The following is an 11,703-nucleotide window of genomic DNA, read 5'->3' as shown; positions in this document are numbered from 1 at the left end:
AGATATTGCCCAGTCCTAATATCGAGCTCTCTGGTCTGCCCTGAAAAGGATTCCGTGGGGATTATCCCACATCTCGATCTATATCTACCTATGCGTATCTGACTTGATTTTCCTCTATCCAACTTGCTTTCTCTGGGTTTTTTCCTATTCTTAGTAATCTCCTTTCAATCCATTCATAAATGCCGGTTTGAATTTTATTGTCTACACATTTTTAAACGATCGATTTACTTTTCTTTGCACCTAAACTATATTTAAAGCAACTTCCATCTTTAGATTTAACGATAAAACTTTCATAATTCGAAAATATTTTTTCTCGCTTTATGGCTTTAAAAAAAATTAATCTCTTCAGAAAATGTAAATTTAAAATTTAATTTAAAATAACGATTTGGTGTTTATGGGATTTAAATTTAAAGAGGACTTGTTATAACCTGCAGATTTTTTTCTATTTTAAATTTTTTAAACTTAAAATCCGTAACTGATTGAAAATTGGTAAATTTGATTAAAATTAAATTTTAAATTGCATTTAAAGTGTATTTCAAATTCGTTTCGTTTCAACTGCTACGATTCAATTCCATATTTTCTCACTTTTCCATTCATTGTATTTTTCCATCAACATTTGATGCTTTTTTTTTTCTCCCTTTTTGCTTTTTTTTTTTTTTTTTTTTCTATAAAATTTAACTCCTAACAAAACCACTGCTAATCTTTATTTTATTTTTATCTTTGATTTAAAATCTACCCAGTGTAATGATAATGTGAAAAGGTGGATGTGTACAAAGACTCCAATCACTACTTTTAAACTATTGGATTTTTTTTTTTTTTTTTTTTTCACTGAAAAAAAAAAAACGATCAATCCTTAAAATTTCTGAATACATCAGTTTATTTTAATATAACCCTCCCCACTATCCATTTCAAAATCTATAATTACTTGATTAATAAAATTCAAATGTTTTAAATGAAATAAAATTTAGTTTGTATCTTCCAGCGTCGTCGCTTGTGGAAATTTTTTTATACTTTGTATTTCTCTTGAAATAATTTCTTTGGAAAACGATGGCTTCATATTCTATAATTTTGACATTTAACTAATGACTGTATCACCTGAATGAAACCTGACATTCCTTGTATCGGATCTGCTAAATCAATTTTCTTGGCTCAAATTAATGATTTCGATTTCATTTAAGATCTTTAAATCTTTGTATCTTTCAAATTATTTCCTCTTAAACAAGTTATTCCTTTGTAATCGGAAACTGAAACTCTTTCCAATCGATTCCAAACGAAATTGATTATTTCCTTGCGAAATATTATACGAAATTTATTTGATCCTGTTTAATTATCCTGAAAATGTTTGTCGATTGTAAATTTTTACGAAATTCTTAGTTAAATCTTAGGTCTTATCGACCCCCTCCTCGAAGATGGCATTCATGAAGAATTGGATTTAGGAATTTAACATGAAACTTTAAAACGCTTCGTTAATTTTGTAGTTATTTTTATGGACCGACACATAAATATGTACTCCTGTGTTCAATACTAAGTTTAATAGATTTATGGCAATCTACACAATGTTTGCTTTCAGAGACTGAAGTCTAAACTATGGATTAATGTCTTCAACAGTAACGTTTTTCTTTGATTTAGGGAATAAAAAGTAATATACTTTGACTTTTAAACTTCAATTTATTAGCCACCTTTGTTTCTGGTTGAAAGATTCAAAATCACTTTCACTGTCAAAGCACAATAAATACGGTTAATTTTTACATGCCCCAAGCGTATTATAACCCCCCCCCCCCCCAACCTCTCCATGTAAAGAACGGCTTTCGAGGGTGGGGTGTTTATTCTGAAAGCCGTTCTTAACATTGGGGAGGCTGGGGTGCTTATCTGGGGCACGTCGTAAAAATTGACCATAAATACCTCGATTTCTGTATGGAATTTCGAAGGTAATTTTGATACGTTTAATTTGGCAGATAAATCTGTTAAAAAGCTGGATTTACTCTATAATCCAAAGCCCAAAATTATGAAGCTTTCTACTTTTACCCTATTTTCCTAACGCATTTTTTTTTTTAAATTTATGGTCTCATTATTGTATGAATGAACTGAAATATTTTAAGTGGCTTCAATCAGTTCGTAACGTTTAATTATCGTTACGTTCTGCATTTGTATTTAAATTAATTTTCTTTATGACCTGCCCCAACGTAGTATAAACGCTCCCAACCATCCATATTAAGAACGGCTTTCGAGGTTGGGGGGTTATTCCGAAAGCCGTTATTAACATGGAGATTGACACGTCATAAAGATCTAAAATTTTAAAATATATTCCTACTTGAATAATATTCACCTGGCATACGGGCTTGTCGGCTTATATCGGATTCTGTACGATTTTCGGTAATCAACCTCCTAAGCATTACCGCTTCCTTCGTATTGTTGGTTGCCTGGAAATCCCCCACCGGAAAATGCTGACAGGTCAGTAAACCTCCACGAGGCTCATTGGTTTTTTGGGGGGGGGGGGCTGGACCCCTCTAGGTTCGTGTTACTTTGACTTTTTTATAAGGGTGGCAGGGAGTAAATAATTCTATTTATTTTTACAATTTGTTAGAATTGTTAACACGAATGTCACTTTTTTATACATGCATTTATAATTGCTTGAATAGTTGATATTCCAAAAATACACTTTACGTAATAAAATGATAAAATAGAAATCCCTAATTATAATAATTTATTATAGTTTGTTTCTTCGATCCGAATTCTATTCTGCGTTTTGTTAAAAAAAAAAAAAAAAAATGGAAAATTATATATCGCTCCTGAAACCTTGTTAATTAGATCAGATGTTCTTCAACCGAAACATTTTTCGTCTCTTGATATATCGAGATTCGATCTCTTTGGTAGAAGAATAGGTTTCTTATAAATCCGGCATTATGAATATATAAGCATCACTCGTTCTTCTCCTCCCCCTCCCTCTCTCTTTCTGTCCCTGTGTTACTCTCACCATCTCTCTGCTCCCCTCTCTTCACAGCTTTTTGTTCTGCTACTAGAACTATGAATAGCAGGTGTTTTTTGTGTTTGTTTTTATAGAGAAACTGACAATTTTTTTCTGAGATTGTTCGATTATTCACCCTATAATGCCCAGTTTAATCCGCTAAAGTGAAATCTATCCTTTTTAATTATATAAACTCTTTCGGTTGCTTTCAATTGAATTTCATGATGCGTGGCTGTACGCAAGGCGGTAAGTAATATTCATCATGCAGACGGAATTGTCAAATTTCGTATAGCAACAATGCAAATTTAAAATATTATTTATATGATTTAATTGGGGAGGGAGGATCCTTCACCTAGAGTTGCCTGCGAAATTTATGGTGATATTAGATTTTTCACAATTTTAAAATAGCTGAAGTCTTTTTCTTTGCATTATTTAAGAATTTCAATTCTAATGATTAAGAAATTTTTGTATGAATTGTAAATTTTTAGAAATTGGATTTCAATTGTTTTTAGGCTTGATCTAGTTGGTTTTTTTTTTTTTTTTTTTTTTTTTTTTTTTTTTTTTTCCTGAATCTCCTTTTGATTCATTGATCTTATCTTTTGGCGCTTCTACAGAATTGGGACGAGATTTTCGGAAATCGTAAAACTTTCACATGAAAACAATGGTATCTACGTTTTTTTGTTTTTTTTTGTTTTTTTTAGATTATATCCAAAAAATTACGAAAATTGAGTTAGAATTCTTTTTTTTATATATAAAAATTTGAAAACCATCAACAGGGAGGTAATTTTCCGTTCGAATTAAACAAAGATGGTGACAATTTTTCACCTGCTAACAGTTATTTTTAATTCAGTAATAGGTAATTTCGACTGCATAGTTTGGAAGCTATTGTACTTTATTAGAATTGGCAAAAAAAATCAGCTGAAACCATTGTTTTTATCTGAATTCCATTTATCGACTACAAAATTTCGTACCAATAGTGTAGAAGCAAGTATTTTAATCAACCGAAAATTTTTCTTGAAGTCATAAAGACAAACTGCCTCTTTGGTTTCGATTTTCGAAATCGTTGCCTCTCCATCCTCTAAAAGGTGTCTTCATCTTGTCAAATGATTCTTTTGTCAACATGTCTTTTCGTGAAGATAAACAAATAAAATTTTTAATTTCTTTATTCCGTCTAGAGTTTGTAACAATTTCTATATTTAAAAAATTCAATCTTTTGTCTGTTTTTCTTGCCTTTACTTTAAAAAAAATTATAAATTATTTGAAATCTAAATTGCAAAATAAAATCCAGAATGCATTTCCTCATCTGTGAGCAACTAAATCATTTTAATCTTTGAATAATAAACTAATTACTGCGTGACACATCGAATTTGAATGTAATTTGAAACCTTTAAACTGTCGAATAGAAAATCGTAAATTTTTACTTTGTTTCCACCTTAACATTTTCCTTTAAAATGACAACTTTTATGGGTTTTCGGACATGCTGAAAACTATCATTTAAGTGTGTTCCTATATAAATTTCGCGCTTTTAATTTGTATTTTTTCATATTTAATTCATAATCGCAACAAACTCATTATCCCTATTTATTTGTATCCCGCGAGGACAGTTGGACCCAAGGACGAGTGTTAATACGGGGAAAATCCATCTCCCAAACTTTAATTTTGTCGTCTTCGCTTACTGATGACCGAATAGCTACTACACATTAACCTAGAATGTATAAAATTGTCACTGTCTTTGATTTCCTTTACGCCGGGAAATTATTTTTGGACGCTGCAGGATTTGAGATAATTTCCATTGATTTGTGTTTTTCAAACGATTGCGTAGTTGAAATTTTTAAACATTTTATGTGCTGGAACTACCTTATGAGTTACCATTTAGCGCGAGCGCACACTTACAGCCTTTAATGTGTACATATTTTGGTCTCTTTCCTATCTCTGGAGACGATAAGGCATCCACACGCTTGTAAAGGTGTCCGTGCGATGTGTTGGGAAGTAGGGGTTGCGCAATCCACAATCATATTTCTCCTAGATCGGCTTGATTCCAGTGTCAAGATGTCGAGGGTTGCTATGGTTGGTTTTTAATGTGGGGAAATCAAGCTTCCTGAAAAGGGACCCTCTGAAGGGTAGGATTTTTCCATTTTCTTAGGACAGAAACGACAATGTAGATGTTATTTTGGTTCTGTCGCTTCTAGGGGTTTGTATGATCCTCCCTCTTGCTCCCTTCAAACAAAAAATTTCTCAAATCTTAGGAAATTCTGTCAATTAAGCACCAAATGTTCAGTGTATTGATGTTTAAAAAATATATATATTCAAAGGTGTTTCGTTTACTTGATGTAAATCGCCATTGTTTGATCATTTTCTGAAGCGACCTTTAACTTGCAGACCATATAATTTAATCGGTGTCCTTCTCTCTACAGGTGCATATTAACCAAATTTTAATTTAAAAATTATTCTAATCAATAACTGGATCTTAAATCAAATCCTGTTTAATGAATATAAGAATTTAAAATGTTTTGAGTTCCTAATTTTAGATTATTTCTAAAGAAATCTCTTAAAATGTGCAAGTTCATTTAGGAACAATCTAAAAATTGCTGGTTGAGGTTTGAACACTGCACGCTGTTTACAGAAGGTTTAAGTGGTTGATTCATAAGACAAGTATATGATGGCCCTATTAGTTCAATACATAAAGCAGATTAATTGCTTGTATGCATACGCTCTTGAAGATTTTCTCTTCAACCACAGGTCTATTATCTATTTAAAATCTCGATTTGTAAAAAAAAAAAAATCTTTCAAGATGGACTTATCCCCCCCCCCCAAATAAAATGGAGTCCAGATCTTGCATTATTGTGTAAGAAGCTATCAACCAAAGATTCTAAACATTCTTTACTCTGTAGTTTGCGTAATTTTAATTCCCCCCCCCCTTTATAATTGACCTTTAGCTACCATCTTGAATGTTTATTTCTGCCTAATTTAACTTTTTTTTTTTTTTTTTTTTTTACTGATCAATTTTATTCTTACACATTTTCATTCTTCTTTCAGACTCTCACATTCCCGGCATGAACAGCTATGGAGAATTCGATGATGCCCATGATTATCACCAATGTAAGAACCTCGAAAACCGTATCGAGGAACTTATCTTTATGGGTCGTCAACAATACTTAAATTGCGAGCTGCTGGTGCCACGAGGGCTCATCTTTCGTATTGCTCAGGATGTGCTTCGCATGTCCCGTAGCGAGCCATGTGGCATCCGTGGTTGCATTATGTTTATAAGCATAGAGCAGAAGGCATGTTCTCAGAAAATCAGCAAATTGGTCTATGATCCCGACTGCATTCCAACATTTGAGCTCTACCTCACCCTTCGAGAGGACACTAAGGCCTGGGCAATTGTCAAGAAGTTCTTATTCCAGTCAGCATCTGTCATTTTTGGCACTACCAACAACGTCTTGCCCAAGTTCTTGTGTTCGGGCTTCCAGTTGGAGAAGAAGAAACTCTATCGTCCGAACCCGCACAGAATGGATTCTAATTCCAACGTAAAGACCCCGTCACCATCAATTAAGTCTGTCGGACAGCTTTAGCGTATTTAATCATCTGGGACTGGTTAACTTGTATAGCCAGTCCTACCACCAGTCATTACAGACTTCTTTTTCATGATGTAAAAACTTTCTTCACTGGTTTTTTAAAACAAAAACAAAACCATTGAGAACTCATTTCATTATTTAAATCTGAACATTTTGTGTGAATCTGCATGGAAAAAATGTGATGAAAAAGAATTTATTTAAATGCGATAAATGATTATGGACGAATATGAGTGAGGGGGGGGGGACAAAATGCCCAAATTATTTATTTGGACTGAAAAGTCTTCATGAAACCTTCAAAAAAAAAAAAAATATTTAAGTAACAAAAAATGGTGGAAAGCTCCCTATTTCAAAATTTGTTGTAACCACAACAAAAATTAGCAGAAAATTAAAATCATTCGTTTCAGCAATTTTATGTTCTATAAAATTGTAATTTCTGACTAATATTTTATTTAAAGGATTATTTAGTTGCTTTTCAAAAAGCTTGTATATCACTTAAATATTTGTGTATAAATTTGAAAATACACATAGAATTTGCCATTTAATTATCATCTCACCTGCCAGTAAAAATCTGTGATAATTAGTAAAATATATGAACAATATTTTTCTTTTAATTAGTTGCGATTCTGTTCTCTCATTTCTGTGTTTTATATATGACAGGGCTGCATATGAGAAAATGAAGTCTTTTCTTTTTCTTCTAAGCCTCTAAACTTTTAAGTCAGAAATGACTTCCTATTCATCAGTTAAAACTTCCTAATTTGAAATAATGGATTGAAAATGTCTGACTCGTCCCTTAAAAACTAAATATCAGGGCTACCTGGCAATGCCTGTGGCCAGTCCTATTTCAATACTTTTCCCCTCCCAGCCCTGTCTTCTACTTTACCTACCAACATTTTCCACTCTAGCAAGACATGTACAAACTGACAGCTTTCCTTTATATAATAGATTTCCTGAGGAAGGAGTTGCCATTTTCATTCTTTTTGAATGTGTACATAACACCCCCCTCCCACTTTACTTGATGTAACCTGATCTAGTTGACCCTCAAAATGAATACATTTTTCTAAACTTTAGATGTTATTCATCTGGGCAATGCTGATAAAGAATTAACCAACTTTGTGGTTCTTTGTTTTCCAATTTACCTCTTAGTTGGATATACACACAAACTGCCCGTTATGAAATAGATTAGAAAGTTCATTTCTGACTTTAATTGGTTTTAAACTAAAATCAAACATGCTTTTTTTTTTCTTTTTTTTTTTCTGTAAAAATCTTTTCTGTGTCCCTGTCGTATTAAAGAACACGAATCCTAACTCTTCCCTTAGAACTTCTGCAATTCATTAGAAATTCGCTCTGCTCCTTGTTGACTTTTTTTTTTTTTTTCATTTAACTTTAATTACCTTAGCACAACTAAAAGAAAAAATTTTGTCAATGTAAAAAATCTGTGACCAAAAAGACATTTGTATATATGAGGAAGAGGTGTGGTAAGAACAAAATAGAAAAATAAAAATATTCTTTGTAAGAAAATCAAAATTGTTTTCTATTTTTTTTTTTTTTTTTTTTTTTTTCTTTGTGTGTTGGTTCTTTTGTAGAACCATGGCTCTAAATGTTCAAGAGCACTAATAACTTCTTTGGTCTATGAATTTTAAAGCAGTGATCTTGTATATCAATTCCATGAACTTCCGGTTTTGAAACTTGGAAGTAAAGTGTTAAACTGAAGATAAGATACTCCCCCCCCCCCACCTTCACCACAAAAATGTAGGTCAATAGATAGATCAGAAACTGATTAGTTTTGCTAAAATGTTAATTTACAGAAATATTAAAAGTAAAATATTTATCCATTAAATGGAAACGAAATGGAATGATTACTTAACATTATTCAAAAAAAATATGAATTTTTCGCATAAATGAAGTAAACAATGAAAAATTGTGCATTTGTCCAAATATAATTATACGGCATAAATATGAATCCTATAGATATTACCGAAAAATTAAACCTGATATAATAGGGGGTTTCGGATAAACTAACACTTTAACTTCTGACAAGTTTCAAAACTAGAAGTCAATTGAATTGCTAAATATGCAAGATCACAACTCTTAATTCTAGCTAACAATTTAAGTTGATTCTTTCTCCTCTGATCTTGAGCATGTAGTGTAATGGAAAGAGTTGACTGGTTAATTTTAATATCTAAAACCAAGCTTCTATTTTTACATAACCGCTCTGATCCCCATCTGGCATCAATTGAAATGAATGGCTCTTGTCTTGGAGGCTCCATGTTTTGACAAGCTTCTAGGTCTGACCTTTACTCCTGATCTGAAATGGAACGTGTACATCAAATCCGTTGCCAAGGTCGCTGGAAAAGTGGATCATTCTACCGCTCCAGTAGATATCTCCCTGCTAATGCAATTTTGTATAAGAGCCAAGTATGTCCAAGAATGGAGTATTGTTGCCACATCTGGGCAGGATAAGCTGCTTTGACGGTTCAAAATACTTTGTAGCCCAGTGGAGGATGCCCCTTTTCTCTTTCCCATAGAAGAGACATTGCGAGCCTCTGCTTTATTGTTATTATCTATGGTCTCCCCACTCCCTTGCCAAACTTTCAGAAAAAACACTCTAGCTGAAACCATTATCAATAATTTCCCTCGCTCTTTATCTTTTTTTTTTTTTTTATTATTCAATTTTCACCCCAAACAAGGCACGGTGCCACTTTGAAGCAGGGGGCTACTATTAGGGAATTAATTAGCGGGGTCATTATGAAGGGAGAAGAGTAGAAAGATGTTTGTTAACATTACACTTGAACTTCTGCATATCATTGCAGTTGGGAAAGCAGAATCCCGGAAGGGAGTTCCAAAGACCCGCAGTTCTGGGGAAGAAACTATTGGAGTAAAAGGCTTTCTTGCACCTAGGGATCTCTACTGTAAAGGGATGAGACTTAGTAGCTTGTCGGGGGTAGTTACGTCGGGGAGGTACAAGTGTTTGCAGTTCGTCAGAGCATTCACCATTAAAGTATTTGTAGAACAGGCAGAGGGATGCAACATCTCGTCTATGGGACAGAGGTTGAAGCCTAGATGACAGTTCAGGACCTATCAGGTTGGCGACTCTTTTTTGAACCCTGTCCAGGAGCGAGAGACAAGCAGCAGATGCACCAGCCCAGATGTGACAACAGTACTCCATACATGGGCGAATGGTTGCCTTATAGAGGTATAGGATACTGTCAGGCGTAAGTAGTTTTCAAGCACGGTAGAGGGAGCCAACCTTCCTTGCAGCAGCCTTGGCAATGCTCTCAATGTATCTATTCCAGTTCATATTCCCTGTAAACGTTAGGCCGAGGAGTTTAAAAAAAGTACTTTCAGGCAATGTGTTCTTGGCCATTGCTATTGGTGGTAGAGAAGGTTTCTTGTTATTGAAGGAAACAAGCTTAGTCTTAGCAGCATTGAATGTGACCAACCATTTTTGTCCCTATTCCACTACAGATTGGAGGTCATCCTCTAGTGTTTCTGCCATTTCCTTGGATATGTGTTCATTTGTTTTCCCCTCATATCTGTTATAGAGAGTGGTGTCATCGGCAAATATACCCATCTCCGAAACAATTTTATCAGGGAGGTCATTTATGAATATCAGGAATAATAGAGGTCCAAGGATAGACCCCTGAAGTACTCCCGCATTTATGTCATATTGTTTAGATGTATGACCGTCGAGGACAACTTTGATTTTTCTATTACTTAAGAAGGATTTAATTACATTATGAATTCTTCCAGTGATTCCATATGATCTAATTTTCCTTAGAAGACCATCGTGCCATACCCTGTCAAAAGCCTTAGATATATCAAGGGCTACCACTTTACCCTCCCCTGTTTTGTCCAATGAACGGTATATACGTTCAGAAACTACAGTTAAGATATCTGCTGTTGAACGGGCTTGCCTGAATCCATATTGTTTGTCAGTCAGGAGTTTAGCAGCTGTTTGGTGCTGGACTAGGGCTTGATTAACTAAGGACTCAAATATTTTGGCGAAAAGCGGGAGGAGGCTAATGGGGCGATAATTTAGTGGGTCAGTTCTTTCACCAGAATTCTTGAAGACTGGTACCACAGAGGCGGTTTTCCAGCAGTCGGGAAAACCAGATTCGTTAAGGCATTTATTGTAAAGTTTGGACAGAACTGGAGCAACCTCGGCAGAGCATTTTTTTTAATAGCACAGCCGGGATGACCTGTACCTAAACATAGATTCCATAAACAAAGCTTCTTTCTTAGAACTGCACACCTGTGGAACTCTGTTCCCTGCTTTCCAGCTGACTACAATATTGTCGTCTTCAAGTCCAACATGAACAAGTTTTTGATGAGCCGTCCTTATCCAGTTTACCAAATTTCCACTAACAGTTACTATTTTGTCTCATTAACCCTTATCCATCCTCAAGTGGGCTCTGGACCTTGATAAGTGGTGACTCCTTTGTATAAAAAGAAATTCAGTTCAGATTTCCAGCAGCCACAGTAAACCTCACATTGAACATTTTTTTTTTTTTTTTTTTTTTTTTAAGACTTGTTTATGTAATGAAGGTATTTAGTTCTCTCCCACTGCAAGAACTCCAACACCAGGGTCAGAAAGTAGTATTGAAGTCAGCATTCCCCAGTAAGGATGCCTCAAATGATTAGCAATAACCTCTTCCCTTCTCAAAGAGAGAAGGTAATTCTTGGTAGGGTGGACCAAGAATTGCACTGAACAAGCATCACACCACAATCAACAAGGGTAAAAAAAATTGGTCGAAATTGAAAAGTCGTTGTACATTATCTTAGTTTATTTTTAATCAGTTCATATGCGTGTCACGTTGGTAACGTTGCCATCTTTGGATGCTAGTTTTGCTTTCAGTTTCAATTCTTAGCTGATGGCACCCAAATACTTTTACTTTTGAAATCACAACTCTGTAATAATTACGCCTCTGACAACATCTTTTCCTTGGTTTGATTCTCAGGCATGTATCCATTGATATCTTATGTAGAATGATGCGGTTGATTGTGTCTGTCAGATATATACTCAGTCAAAACAATGAAAAGAATATGCTGTTGTCATGGTCCTAGTAATAATATACAAAATCTGAAGTATATTTTATGACTGCCCACCCACCAATTTTGAAATTAAAAAAAAAAAAAAAAAAAAAAATTGTGCAACTAAATTTT

At 34.2% G+C, this 11,703-nt stretch overlaps 1 protein-coding gene across 2 annotated transcripts in view; it reads left to right on the top strand.

The window, feature by feature from the left end:
- Window positions 1–8,064, top strand: part of LOC145249467 (DNA damage-inducible transcript 4-like protein) — a 9,470-nt gene extending 1,406 nt beyond the window's left edge. Inside the window, exons 1-2 of one of the 2 annotated variants that reach the window (XM_080111040.1) lie at window positions 2,973–3,211; window positions 6,002–8,064. In XM_080111040.1, coding sequence (XP_079967166.1) covers window positions 3,187–3,211; window positions 6,002–6,537 — 561 coding nt within the window. In that variant the 5' untranslated portion in view covers window positions 2,973–3,186 and the 3' untranslated portion in view covers window positions 6,538–8,064. Of the gene's footprint in view, window positions 1–2,972; window positions 3,212–6,001 lie in introns of those variants that run through there. The other variant, XM_080111039.1, reaches the window with a different exon arrangement.
- Window positions 8,065–11,703: the final 3,639 nt, after the last annotated feature.

Source organism: Euprymna scolopes, chromosome 28, assembly GCF_053919585.1.
Source record: "Euprymna scolopes isolate OS-2025 chromosome 28, ASM5391958v1, whole genome shotgun sequence".
NCBI lineage: Eukaryota > Metazoa > Mollusca > Cephalopoda > Sepiida > Sepiolidae > Euprymna > Euprymna scolopes.
Note: the sequence above shows the minus strand (reverse complement) of the source record. Positions and strands in the feature narration are given on the sequence as shown.